This window comes from Amblyraja radiata, chromosome 27, assembly GCF_010909765.2.
Source record: "Amblyraja radiata isolate CabotCenter1 chromosome 27, sAmbRad1.1.pri, whole genome shotgun sequence".
In the NCBI taxonomy this organism is placed as follows: domain Eukaryota; kingdom Metazoa; phylum Chordata; class Chondrichthyes; order Rajiformes; family Rajidae; genus Amblyraja; species Amblyraja radiata.
The window spans coordinates 13429829-13444695 of record NC_045982.1 but is presented as its reverse complement, the minus strand read 5'-3'; the positions used below and the strand labels follow the sequence as shown (position 1 = coordinate 13444695).

Below are 14867 nucleotides of genomic sequence, written 5' to 3'. Positions count from 1 at the left end.
TTGTTTGTTTTATGTCTAGCCTTACCGCCCGGCCGCGTGGATCTGGCCGGTGCGGAGGCGACATCGGGCACAGCTGATCCCACTATCGGTGATCCGAGTGCCGCTGGCTGCAGCTGGCTGCCCGCTGCTCCGCGGTCCTCCCTCACCAGCTTTGTCGCAGCCCGTTGGTTTCTCCACCTGTAATCAGCATGCGGAAATACAAAAAGACCGCAGCTCTTACCTGCAGGTCCTGGTTTAAATTGTCACTACGGGGGAACGTCGTTCCACCCCGCCTCCTCCGTTTTCGACTTGTCAAAAGTCGACGGCCCCATTCTGAATAGTCTCCCGCCCGGCCGTGGTGTTCTGGCCGGCGCGGGACAAAAAGTCGGCACAGCTGATCCCTTACGGGGCTTGTGCCTTCAGCTGCTGCTGGCTCCCGCAACTTCGCGGTCCTCCCCAGCCAGCTTTACTCACAGCACTTGTGGACACTATTTTGTCCAGCTTCCCCACCTGTGTAAACACAGCGCGGGGACAAAAACTACCGCAGAGTAAATCACTTACCTGCAGGTCGCGGTTTCAAACTTACCGCTGCGGGGGAACGTTCCACCCCGCCTGTCGTTTCGCAAGCGTGAAAGCGATATGACACGTATGCGTCCTGGCGGGCTTCTTCACGTAGTCACTCATGTGACTCCGAAGTAAAATTAGAAGCTGAACACACGTCTTGGAATCTGCATACAATGGTATCTGTCTTGCGCTTCTTGTGCTTCTTGTGCGTGGTGGTGGAAAGATTGGCGAAAACTGGGCCGCAACGTGAACTCTCTTTCCTTGACCCCAGTCTATGGTCTCTGGTCCTAGACTCTCCCACTAGTGGAAACATCCTCCCCACATTCACTCTATCCAGACCTTAGACTAACCAATGCAAGGAAAATAATGGCACGATGCTAGAGCCCTTGAATGTCCTCGTTTGCTGCCTGATATCTGGTCGAACTCTTTAACATTGATGTTTGTGACCCCAAGGTTTAGATGCCATTGAGATTTCAGACCTAAGGTCTTCTTCCCTTGTGTTCTCTGTACAAGCCCCAGCAGCTTCTCATCCCTAAGATCTTGCCACGGACATTCTGCTGACAATATAATTACACTGACTAGAAGAGCGGAGACATGTGATGGATGTGTTTCTCTTGGACTTTCAAAAGGTTTCACTGAAAGCCCTTGACAAAGGTCATAGTGTGTGGGTCAAGGGGCAGGGTAACAGAATCGATTGTAAAATGGATGTACAAAACTGTTCATAACTTCCAATTTGCTTTAGCTGAGCTCCTGTGCTATTCTGTTAGAATCCTTCATTCTTAGACTCCCAGCTAATTACGAAATACAGAATCGTACATACACACAGTAAGGGAAAGATTGTAGAACACTGATTTGTTGACATTTTCCAGCCCCTTGATCTCGAGCAGCTTGGTTTCTGATTTTTCACAGCACAATATAAACAATGTACTCTCCATCTATGAGCTTGTTCTCCATAGAGAAGTAATGTGAGTCTTCTGGCCTCTAATCATAATTTGAGATTAAAACTCACTGCATAAGAACAGCAAACAACAAATATACTCCATAGGGAGACACCATGTTAAAATTATTTGCTGTTCTTTTGACAGCGCCAAGCTTCCAACGCACAGCTGTCTAGAGCTGCCTGCAACATTGCTGAGGATTAAGAATGATTCAGTGTTTGGAGGGTTAAGTCCACAGTTTCATATGACACACCCCTGGGCTTTGTTCCCTGTGATTTATAGCAGTGCTACCAATTATGCTCCAAAGTCACTTTCTCATTTCAAACGCTAGCACCAAGAATCGACCAGACTCATTTAAAAAGGAGATTCTTGGCACCTTCCCAAAGATACTTTAAGAATGGCTATTGTATACTTATAGAGATGGAAACCCAGAGAGGTCACCATGCGTTGTGCATATAGTAAGCTGTTAATGGATGGTTCAAGTAGCTTTTAAGTCTGGTCTCTGTTCTCATTTGATTTTCTTTCCATCCCGTAATGTTTCTCCGAGTCAATCATTAAATATAAACATAAAATGCCAGGAATACAGAATGATTTGGACAGCATCTGTGGATAGAAGAACATAGTTAATGTTTCAGATCAAGAACCTTTCATTGGGTGATTTGTATTTATGAAGAGTTCCAATCAAAGGCCATTGGCTTTCACCCTCCACGGATGCTGCCTGACATGCTGAATGTTTACAGCATTTTTTACATTGCGAGAATCTGTGGGAGTTTGCTTTTCTGCTTAGAGTTGACTGTTCCGTTAGGTACACACAAGCCAAGCAAAAAGGTGCACACTAAATGACAGAGCTTTGTTTTTAATGAGGCCATTTTATAGCAATTCATAATTTGTTCAGTTATACACATTTGCTGTTTTCTAGACTGGTATCTGAAATATTTAATTCTTCACATCAATAAATAAAAATGCCTGAGGTACTTGTGAGCAGAACTCTAGTGTGGCGATGAGCAAGACTGGCAATATATTGGCTGACCTGACACTAGCGGATTGTTGACCATGGACCCAATGGTTGATTGCTCATTAATTTTAAAGGCACAAATTCAAAAGCAAAAATAGAGAGTCTCAGTGTTAACAATGACGGATTCAAAAGGGATAAATGTTTAGAGGCTTTGCATAAACCATATGTAATTAGAATGTAATATTCTCACTTACTTCTATGTGAGGCTAAAATGGCAGACCAACTCAAGCTATACCTGTCCTATAGTATATAAAATGTATTATCTTTTGGCTTTGAACAGGAATATATGTTATGCCTGTCTTAAGTGGAGTCAATGTAAAAGCATACATATGTCTGTAAATATATGACGTCAATAGAATGTAAAACGTTTTGCTTTAGTTTATTATTATCACATGTACTGAGATACAGTGAAAATATTTTTGCTTGCTGTCCAGTCAGCGAATAGACTATACACAATTACAATCAAACCATCCATAGTGTACAGATACGGGATACAAGGAATAGCGATTAGTGTGAGATAAAATCCAGTAAAGACCGATAAAATATACTCCAAGGGTCTCCAATTAGGTGGATGGAAGGTCAGGACCACTCTCTCATTGGTGATAGGATGGTTGAGTTGCCTGATAATAGCTGGGAAGAAACTGTCCCTGAATCTGGAGGTGTGCGGTTTCAAACTTCTGTATCTCTTGCATGATGGAAGAGGGGAGAAGAGCGAGTGACTGTGGTGAGACTCGACCTTGATTATGCTCACAAGACTGGCATGTAAAACTTTGAGGTCAAAGGTTATCCTTGGAAGTTGTAAATGTTTAGATTTTTGCTCAGCTGCCATGTTAACTAAATAGTTCCAAATTTGATATTCCTTCGGTGTGGGAAATGTAACAACAGTGGAACTATCTGGGGACAAGATTCAGAGGAAATGGGAAGTCGACCAAGGAATGGCAGATGGAATTTGCCGGATTTGTAAGGTGTTGCATTTTGATAAGCTTAACCAGGGCAGGACTTACTCAGTAAATGGTAGGGTCCTGGAGATTGTTGTAGAACAGAGAATTCAAAGGATGCAGATCATAAGTCCATGAAAGCACAACACAGGTTGCTAGGATGGCAAAGAAGGCATCTGGATATTTATCTTCATTGATCAGGACTTTGTGTACTGGTGTTAGGTGTTAGATCATCATATTACAACTGTACAAGTCAGGTCTGCAACTATGTGGGCATTTGCCAAAGGGTCTGTTTCTATGCTGTATGTCTCTGTGACTTGAACAAAAAACATCAGAAGTGAGTCATGTTTGTTGAACATAAAGATGGAGCACAATATATTCCAAAGCAAGAACTTCAATGGATAAAAGAGTGATTTCCTACTATTTATTAATAATTAAGAGTGAACGTCTATTTCTGGTTCTTTAAAACGTAATAAATTACATTCTTTCCAAAGCTTTTTGAATTGAACTTAACATTTCTAAGCATTGTCGAAAAAGAGGACTTTGCCATCCAGCTGTGTTTATTGTCCTATCACCATTTCCCTATATTGCACATTCTCTTATACCCACGCTTCTAAGTCTGGTCATGCCTAGAGTTATAGTCAATTTCAGCAATGGAGTATCATGACAGCACTGTTCAGTGTAAGCAAAGATTCAGTGCAAGCATCAATCATGGTTCGTAGACAAAAATGCTGGGGAAACTTAGCAGGTGAGGCAGCATCTATGGAACGAAGGAAATAGGCAACGTTTTGGGTCGAAACCCATCTTCAGACCTTCACCGTTCCAAACTCTTTAAGGCAATAGCTCTATGGCTACACCATCGTGCCACCCCTACAGTTCTGCAATACTGAAGAATGCTTTCTTGTGTTTAATTTTCTGCAGGCTGGGAGTGATGGAGAAAGCATCGGTAACTGCCCCTTCTCTCAACGACTCTTCATGATCTTGTGGCTCAAGGGTGTGGTTTTCAATGTCACAACAGTTGATCTTAAGAGGTAAGCGTTTTTTACGGCCATGGGCTTGTAATATGTATTTGCCAATCGACATTGCTGTAGAATTAGATAACCTAACTCACTTGAAGTAAGTTCTTCCAGTGTGCGAGATTATGACCTGAACTTTATAGTACATTTATTCCGCTGGACGCAGAATCTGAAATTATATAGTGCAGAATAAGCCAATCTGAATCGTCCTCAATATTCAACTTTGCACAGGTAAAAACTTCCCAAATTAGATAAAATAAATGTCACTGACATTTTATGGTCCCAATGATGGTAGGTGCAGCTCACTGCTTTTACAGCAATGAGTAAAACAGCAATGAGTTGAATTGAAAGATATAGCAGGGAAACAGGCCCTTCAGCCCACTGAGTCCACACTGACCATCGATCACCCGTACACACTGGTTCTACATTATCCCACTTTCGCATCCAATCCCTACACACTGGGGCAAATTTACAGCAGCCAAATTACCTACAAAATCGCACGTTTTTGGGATGTGGGAGGAAACTGGAGCACCCGGAGAAAACCCACGTGGTTACAGTGGGCGTGTGCAAACTCCATACAGACAGCACCTGAGGTCGGAATCAAAGCTGGATCTCTGATACTGAGAGGCAGCAGCTCTACCCGCTGCACCACTGTGCTGCTCTGTGCAGCAGCTTCTAGTGTTGGCATGTGCAGGGTTAAAGTAAGACTGTTGGAATTTTCCATCTGTTCCTTTACATTAATGATGTGTTGCCTCCATGAAAGGAATTGATACAGAAATCGTGTGTGAACTATGTTTATTGCATATTGTAAAGGTGTGTAAAGAAGTTAGAGCACGTAAAAACAGTTGTAACAGAATATTAACAGTGGAGTAATTGGAGGTTCTACTTAAAAATATATTGGGCTGAGTACATTGTATTACAAGTATGGCTAATATTTTTTTTAAAGTACTTTGTTTTTGTTTTTTCTATTTTATATTTTGCTCCCATAATTTCAATTGTTTGTCCCAATCTTTATTTTACTTCAGCAGGATTTACAAAAAGTTTATCTGTTCTGCTTATCATTATCTGTTTTTTATGCTCTATGTATCAGAGAGGGTTCTGCTTTCTGGTTGTTGAGCCTTTCTACCTTCTGCACTGCTCACAAATTCACGCAGATGCCCAATGACTGGAAGCCTTCACTTACACACCTGCAACGAGTCTCTGAGCAACTGTTAGTTGGGCGAAGGCCAAAAACAGCTCATTAATTGCACACAGTGAAATATAAGCCAATGTTTGCTGCTTCAGGATACAGTATCAATGAGTGTACACAGTGAGTACACGTTATTGATTGTAAAGCCCTTCTGGATGTCCATAGGTTATGCAAGAAGCTTGGAACAGAAAACGTGGAAGCGCTTGGTATTTTGCACAGCTTTTTTAGGGCGGCCTAGTGGCACAATGGTAGAGTTGCTGCCTTACAGTCACAGAGACCTGGGTTCGATCCTGACTAGGGGTACTGTCTGTATGTAGTTTGTACGTTCTCCCTGTGACCACGTGGGTTTCCTCTGGGTGGTCTGGTTTCCTCCCACACTCCAAAGACGTACAGGTTTGTAGGTTAATTACTTTAGTAAAAATTGTAAATTGCCCCTAGTGTGTAGGATAGTGGGGATGGTATTAGGGAGAGCAGTATGGTGGCAGTGTATAGGGTGATTTGCTGGTTGGCGTGGACTTGGTGGGTCGAAGGGCCTGTTTCCATTCTGTATCTCTAAAGTCTGAAGTGGTCTAATTGTTCTGTGAGAAGCAATTTTGGTTCTATAGAGGTCATTTTAAATTATGAGCATAATTTCAGATTTTGCTGGCAAGCCCAGCATTTAACGACCATTGCTAATATTCCTTGAACCGACTGACTTGTTATCCCTGACATGATGAGATTTCTACCCTTTTCCTGTTTTTAATGCAGATTTCCAGCATCTACAGATTTTTCCTTCGCTGTCTTTGTAGATGAGTCAATTTGAGTTTTATCATGCCGTGGTGCGGCAGGATGTTGGAAAATTCCTTGAAGCTTTTTCCACTGCCCTTATCTCCACTGATACCAGGACAAAAATAGAGCAGCTCCAAATGACCCTTGCATGAAGTCTGTGATCCTCCTTTCAATTACAGCTACCACCAAACCTAATTTAAGAAGCACAGTTCTATTCTGAAAATTAAAATTAAAAAGGAGATAAAGTAAACGGTAACTTATCAAGTGGAACATATTTGCCATGGAACTTGCTTCTCATGTTGGACAAAACCATTCAAAATTGAACAAAGCAGTAGTTTGTAAGAACAGCAGGGCAGTCCAGTGGCGCAGCAGCAGAGCACGGCCCAGTGGCGCAGAGCATCAGACACAGGTTTCATCCTGACTATGGGCGCTGTCTGTATGGAGTTTGTACTTTCTTCCTGTGACCGCATGGATTTTCTCCAGGTGCTCCAGTTTCCTCCCATCACTCCAAAGATGTACAAGTTTGTAGGATAATTGCTTTTGGTTAAGATTGTAAATTATCCCTAGTGTGTCGGATAGCGTTAGTGTACCTGGTGATCGCTGGTCGGCGCGGACACGGTGGGCCATAGGGCATGTTTCCGCACTGTATCTCTAAAGTCTAAAGTCACCAGAGCCCGGGTTCGATCCTGACCTCCGGTGCTATCTGTGCTGAGTTTGTATGTTCTCCTTGTGATTGCGTGGACTTTCTCCGGGTGCTCTGGTTTCTTTCCACATTCCAAAGACGTACAGGTCATAGGTTAATTGGCTTCTGTAAGTTGCCCTAGTGTGTAGGATGTGAATGTGGGATAACATAAAACTAGTGAATAGGTTATCGATGGTCGCTGTGGACTGTTTCCAAAGGGCCAAATGGCCTGTTTCCATGCTGTATATCTAAACTAAACAACACAGCATAACAAGGTTGAGGAATTTCCTGATATGAACTACCTACCTACTAAAATTATTAAGGTTTTCATATAAAATAGCAACATACTGATTGATGTATGACATTATACTCTGCCAGAGACTTTGAAACTGCTTTTTAATTTAATTTTAATTTAATTTAATTTAATTTAATAAACTTTATTTCAGACTCAAGGTCCAGGCAAGGGACAACATTACATAAAAATACATTGCATACATTTAAAATTTAAAAGAAGAAGAATCTCCAAACCATGTTGAACACAATTTGCAGCAGAGAACAGCTTTAACCATAAAAAAAACAATTGACCAGTGCACTTTCTGCATTTGTTTGTACAATCAGATCTGTGGCAGGATATTCCTGGATTCGGGGAGCAGCTAATAATTTTACGTTAGAAATAAGGCTTTGTGCAGTTGAAGAAGATTGGTACCTACATTGATCAAACAGTTTATAAATATAACCCTTCAACACTTTTATTCTTTAATCTTTTCTTATTTTAAAGCTAAATCATGGGTATATTATTGAAGTATCCTAGAATAATGCGGCACTGCATATAATATTTTATGCACATATTGCATTAATAGAACAAGCATGGCTTTGAAGTTGGTGATGGCAGAAGTGACGTTCTGTAGCCTTGTGGGTAGAATGCAAAGGCATTAGTGAATGGACTAATAACTTCAATCTACACTGTGATATATTTACACTTCCATCACTTCATGGTGAAGTGCAGTCAGCATCTTAAAAAAGCGACTGCAGGTTGGGGTAGGGGTGCGCGGGAAGAGTGCCTCAAATTGAGATCTTCTCCTGAAAGGATAATTTAAGTGCGCTTGTTCAAAAATGGCATCTTGGCAAAGGAGTTGTGTTAGGAATATCCACCCACAAGGAGTTGATTCAACACCCAAAGTGCTTACTGACATTTGTTAAAGAGAATTCCAAATCTGTGGCTGACAACATTTTATCAACAGCCTCTCCGAACAAAGTCCCACGGCGTTAGGAGCAAACACAATGCTGATGCCAATCTCACCGCCAAAAAGGATTGTTTAGGTTGAAAATTCGCTGAAGACCTAATTTGAGAAGACCATATTCCACAACATTCAAAACCAGATGGGAGTCACCAAGGGAAAGAATGTTGTTCCGTGGGAATTTTGATGAGTTTTCCCCTTGGACTGGATGGATGAGGGAGGGGAAGAGGATGTGGGCATAGTCAGAACAGCACCAGCAGATTCAAGGCAGCAGGCAGGTGAGAGAGAAGACTAAGTCCTTTCCATCAGCAGATATATGACATCCCTTTTGCTCTTGACCTCCTCCTTTATTGCTGTATTTGAGTAGAGGTGCATTGTTATCCTCCACTGTGTACAAGTGAGTTTTGTTTTGTTTGTTCAATTTAAGAATGTGGGTGTTGCTGGCAATGCCAGGAATTATTGCCCATCCCAAATTTTAATTGTGGGATACAACCTAGACCATAGACAATAGGTGCAGGAGTAGTCCATTCAGCCCTTCGAGCCAGCCTACTTGAACCTTTGCATTCCTTTTAGTGATGGTCAACCCGGAGCAGTATTGAAAAAGGAAGTTTCAGGAATTAGACCTCGAGATGATGAAGGAAAATTTGTTTTATTTCCAAGTCAGGATGATGTATGACTTGGAGTGGAATCTGCAGATGATGGTGCTCCTAAGGTTCATAATGTTTTTCTTTGTGGTAAAAGTTGCAGTTTTTGGGAAATGTGGTGGTTTAAACCGTTTAATGTTAATGCTATAAACTTAATGCGTTTTATATCCACATTGTAAGGAAGATTTTTCAAGAAGAACTATTTTGTTCTTCATGCAGGGTCATTCATTTGGCTCACATTTGAAGTGGGTGCCCTCTTTACATGTAAAGATTTGGAGTAACTCAGCAGGTCAGGCAGCATCTATGAGGGAATGGACAGGTGATGTTTTGGACCGGGACCCTACTTTAAATGTTGCATCTCTCCCTGGAAATGCTGTGAAATTCTAATCTCACCACTTTGGAGGATAAATAAGGGACCAAATGAAGGAATTCAGAGGTTCAGGCAGCAACTATGGAAGGGAATGGGCAGTTGACGTTCTGGGTTGAGAGCCTTCGTCTGGATGAAGGGCATCAACGCAAATGTTTACCATCCATTTCTATCCACAGTTTAGTTTAGTTGTTTAGTTTAGTTTACAGAAACAGCTTAGATACAGGCTCTTTGACCCACCGAGTCCGCACCCACCAACAATCACCCATACACTAGTTCTAGTTGAAGGTGGAGGGATTTCTAATCAAATCGAAGGTGGAACTTCTGCAGGATCTGGTTGGAGTCATTTCAAAATCTGACTTCTGCCCCCACCGATGTTTTATGTTTTGCATCCTCCCCCGCACTTCTGAGTTGGGGACCTGCATCACTCCCACACTGCCCGGCAGGTTAATATATCATTTGGATAAAGTAATCCCTTCTCATGGCTGATTAAAATGAATTTTACTAGTTTACAGGTGATCTGCGTTTTTATAAAATGATATTTGAAACTTTCACAATAAATATAGACATAGAAGCATTATGAACCATGCCTCTAATTGACTAAGAAGAACAGATCTGCAGAAAGTGCCCTGTAAAAATTTGAATAACATTGGCATTGTTACATTAAGTTTTTCATTTAAAAAAATGCAACAAAATCACTGCGTTTAATTTAGTTTAGTTTAGAGATACATCGCGGAAACAGGCCCTTCGGCCCTCCGAATCCGCACCAATCAGCGATCCCCGCACATTAACACTATCCTACACACACTTGGGACAATTTTACATTTATACCAAACCAATTAACCTACAAACCTGTACATCTTTGGAATGTGGGAGGAAACCAAAGATCTCGGAGAAACCCCACGCGGGTCACGGGGAGAACATATAAACTCTATATAGACAGCACCCGTAGTTGGGATCAAACCCGGATATCTGGCGCTGTAAGGCAGCAACTCTACTGCTGAGCCTGAGAGTTTCTAGAGACTGAATCCAGTACTGATTGAATATTGTACTAGAGACGAAGCAGATTCCGGTTCCTGGTTTTGAAAGTCACTGCCATATGAACTCTGGACATGTTAATCTTTGGTGGAAATTATATGTGGTGCAGCAGCCACAAAATCAGATTACACATTCCACCTTTTGGTCTTTGCACAGGCAAGACAGAAAGCTCATTCATACCAGTCTCACAGCTCTGTAGTGGAGAGCTTTGTACAAGTACTGAGTCCATCTGTAGCCTCAAATTCTTTCACATAATAAACACATCAAATTTTCCCTCAGTGACCACGGCCCATTCAGCAAATGTTGGGTCAAGTGTCCAAATCCTCACTTTATTCTGATTGTGGTCAATTCATACAACCTTACTTCAGCCTGTCGCATAATGGGGGCGATTGAATTGTGTTTTTAAAAAAAAGACCTTGGAGTTCTTGACATTTTTTATCCCTGCAAAAGCTAACTTTTATTTCCATTAATAAGGAAGTTGAATCTTGTGGACAGATTCTTAGTGATGGAATGTAGCCTTTCAAAACACAGAAAATACACGAACTCAACAAAATGGGCCCAAAGTTGGCTGAACCCTGGTTTTACTATTCAATCCAATCAGTTTGATTCTCTCCCACCAAATGTTCTGACAAATGCCAGAGGGCGATTTCTATGACATTTCCACATCCAGAGCTGTTTCCCCCCCCCCCCATTGGAGCTGAAACAAAGTGTGCTGGCAGATCATTTCAATGTGAAGGCAGCAGTGGCCTTATACTGTGTGTGCACACACTAGCAGGGTGGTCAAACCCGCATGGACATAGAGCTGGAATTCCATCAAGTAATTTTCCCAAGGAATCATTACAGCATTGATCTGGCTAGAGTCGATGTGGAGAGGAAGTTTCCAATCATAGCCTCAGAATTATAGGACATTCCTTTAGGAAGGAGATGATGAAGCATTTATTTAGTCAGAGGGTGGTAAATATGTGGAAGGTCATGGAGGCCAAGTCAATGGATATTTTTAAGGCAGATATCGATGGATTCTTGATTAGAACGGGTGTCAGGAGTTATGGGGAGAAGGCATGAGAATGGGGTTGAGAGAGAAAGATAGATCAGCCATGATTGAATGGCAGAGTAGACTTGATGGGCCGAATGGCCTAATTTTGCTCCTATCACTCGTGAAACCCTTCAGCCCATCATGTCCATCCCATTTCCCCACACTCAGCTTGTAGAATTCTATGCCAGGACATTCCAATGGGTCATCTAAATACCTTGTAACATTGTGAAAGTACCTGCATGTACCACACTTGCAGGCAGACTTGGGTGAAAGAAAGTCTTCCCTAATTCCTCTCCAGCTCTCCTATGAAACCATGCCCTCTAGTCAAGGACACCTCTGCTGAGAGGACACATTTCTCATTCTCTACTCTATGTGTACATCTCACCCTGATCTCCCCTCAGTGCAAGCACATATTTTTTCATAGAGTGCTGACCAGAACTACACACAGTCCTCCAGCTCTGGCCTAAAAATAATTGATATGGTAGTACCATAACCTCCCTGTGTTTATATTCTTTGTCCCAGCTAAAGGAGGAAAATATCCTCTCTGCCTTTGTAATTGCCTTGTCTACCTGCTTTTGGCCAAGCATTCCAGAACTCCTCTGTTGCTCAGTACTTCCTAGGTCTCTATTATTTAGTGGGTATATCATCTCTTCGTGGGTTTTTACGATTCAATCTACTGTCTCTCGGTCAATTTTACCAACTGATCAATTTTGATCAGTGGCAGAAGACTACAATCCTCACTAAGAACAAAACTATCCATTTTAATGTCGACTGTAAAGGGCCTGTCCCACTTGGGCCGTCACTTTCGCGACAGGCCGGTAGTGACGGTCGCGCGACGGTCCCGCGAGAGACGCGCGCGTCATCATGCGCCTGCACAGCCGTCTGGAGCGCGTGACGTCATTTGAAGATAGACACAAAATGCAGGAGTAACAGCGTCTGGCAGCATCTCTGGAGAGAAGCAATGGATGATGTTTCTGGTCGAGACTCTTCTTCAGTCTGAAAGAAGGGTCTTGACCCGAAACGTCACCCATTCGTTCTCTCCAGAGATGCTACCGGTCCCGCTGAGTTACTCCTGCATTTTGTGTCTATCTTCAATCTTCTTGGCCCCACTCTGGGAGTAGGAGTGGGGGCAGATCGGGATCTGCAATGGCCGTGAGCCCTAGGCTGAGTTCAACGATCGTTTGCCTGCTTCTGCTGCTGTTGAAGGTGAGACGTTGCGCCGCGCCAGGGTCTTGGGCCTGTCCCACTTTGGCTGTCAGTTACGCGTCAGGCCGGTGGAGAGCGAAGATTTCGTTCAGGACGAAGTCCACACTCCTCCACACCACTCCATGTGCCCGTCCCCGCGCTACCCATGCGCTACCCACACGCTACCCACACGCTAGCAGGTCGCGTAAATGGTGCGCGAAAGACAGCCAAGTGGGACAGGCCCTCAAGCTTACAAAATGCATCTCATACATTCACATCCAACTTGTTAATATCGATCTTGAACATGTTAAAGGACAGGTTTAGCGTTTATTTACAACTGTCTACAGTTAAATCGTGTGTCAGCTCGGATTGTGACTAAGACTTCTGGATTCAGGCAAGAATGTTATCAATGGAATCACAGAACGCAAGCATATATTTATGTTTGGACCTGTTTGCATTATTCTGCACCACATTGTTATATCACTGCTTCATTATCATATCTGGCTAAACCACTAACCCTGGCAACGTGTTCCAGGCATTCAGCACCCTTTGTCCGGCACAACTACTCTCACCTTATGCCACACCCTCCAGTATTTGATTTCTCCATCCCAAGAAAATGGTTCAGTGTCTAAAAAAGGTTTGTCAAAAAAAATAGATTCTAACTGTCTAGAAAAGGTTCAGACTGTCTTAAAAAGATTCTGACTGTCTAGAAAATGTTACTTTTGTCGACACCCAAGCTTTCCATACTGACTGAATTCTGAGCTAAGAGCTATTCCCCAGACTGCCTACTTTTAATTTCCTATCCAAAAAAAAATCACCATCACTTCCTCATTTAAATTCCCCCTTAAAACGCAAATGTAATTATTCACCATGTAAGCACTCTTTTTTATATTTCCTGTTGTGATGAGGCACACTTATTTACAACACTAATAAAAATGACCACATTTTCCATGCTCAACTTCACTGAATTCCAATTCAAGTCTTTCTAATGTGGGGCGAAGCAATTTGGAGAAGATCTGATGGGTTCACAATAGGGTTGCCAACTGTCCCGTATTAACCGGGCCATCCTGTATATTGGGCTAAATTGGTTTGTCCCATATGGGAACGCCCTTGTCCCGTGTTTGACTGCTACCACTCAGGTCGAGGGGACTATCCGATCGGAGCGCCGCTTCCGGCTCAACCGCACCTGTCCCGACGTAGTGCATCCCATGGAGTGCAGCAGCAGCGCCTTGCCCGTGGCTCCGTCGGGTGGCAGCTCGGCCAGCTGTCCGAATTTCAGACCTTCGCTTACCGCCAACACCACCACCCCGCCTTCTCATGGCCGATCATCGGTTCATGAGTTGGATGGGGTGTCAGACTTTGCGTGCAGCAGAACACAAAGCCCAGCCAGCGGGCCAGCTGAGGAGTTTTGGCCCGGGCCAAGCGACGTCACGCGCAAAGTCCGGCGCCCGGGCCAAAACTCATCAGCTGGCCCACCGGCTGGGCTTTGTGTGCAGTCCAGCACCTCATCATTCACCCAGCCATGGCCGAGTTGGTCAACGAATTGCCGTCGGGAATTTATCCCTTATTTTGACCTTTTGTCCCTGATATGGGAGTGAGAAAGTTGGCAACCCTAGTTAACAATGAACAGTGGTGATCATTTTCAGTTTCATTTTACTGTCTACATATAATTACTCTAATCCAAACACCTCACACACTGAGTGACGATACAATTCAAGTGACAGGCCAGTAAGATTCTGTATGTTAGAGAGACCATCTGTATATTGTTTGGAAAATGTAATCATTGAGTGAACTAAAATAGAAACTGCCATTAGAGTGGGCATCGGTTTAGCACTTTCCACAATGACAGGTTGAAAGCTTAGTATAATGAGAGCACCATGCTATTATATATTATCTTATCCGCACGTGTAATTTGGTAATCATTTGTTTTTATTGTGATCTAGGATTCTCTGGTCTGGAATGGATGTGTTTCTAGCTGTGACTCGGTGTCAGCATTGATAAATCTCAAGACATTTGACACAAGGCACAGCAGAGTAAAGCTTCCCGCGGGCATGTCTTGTAGCACTAATGTACAAATATGCAAAGATATGCATTTGGGAAAGGAGTCGGCTGCATGAATTATATGACTGTGACCTCACCTCTGCATTCCTGCCTCCTCCTTGTTAGTATTCACTCCCTTGCTTATCACAAATTTATCTAATTCTTCTGTAAGAAATATTCAAAGACTTTGTGTTCTCCACCTCTTTGAGGGAGTCTTATGACTCTGCAAGGGA

General features: G+C 42.9%; 1 protein-coding gene across 2 annotated transcripts in view; it reads left to right on the top strand.

Annotated features, from left to right (window-relative positions):
• Positions 1-14867, top strand: part of clic4 (chloride intracellular channel 4) — a 116465-nt gene that overhangs the window by 57291 nt on the left and 44307 nt on the right. For both annotated transcript variants that reach the window (XM_033045168.1, XM_033045167.1), the window contains exon 2: positions 4356-4465. In XM_033045168.1, the coding sequence (XP_032901059.1) occupies positions 4410-4465 (56 nt within the window). In that variant the 5' untranslated portion in view covers positions 4356-4409. The remainder of the gene's footprint in view (positions 1-4355; positions 4466-14867) is intronic.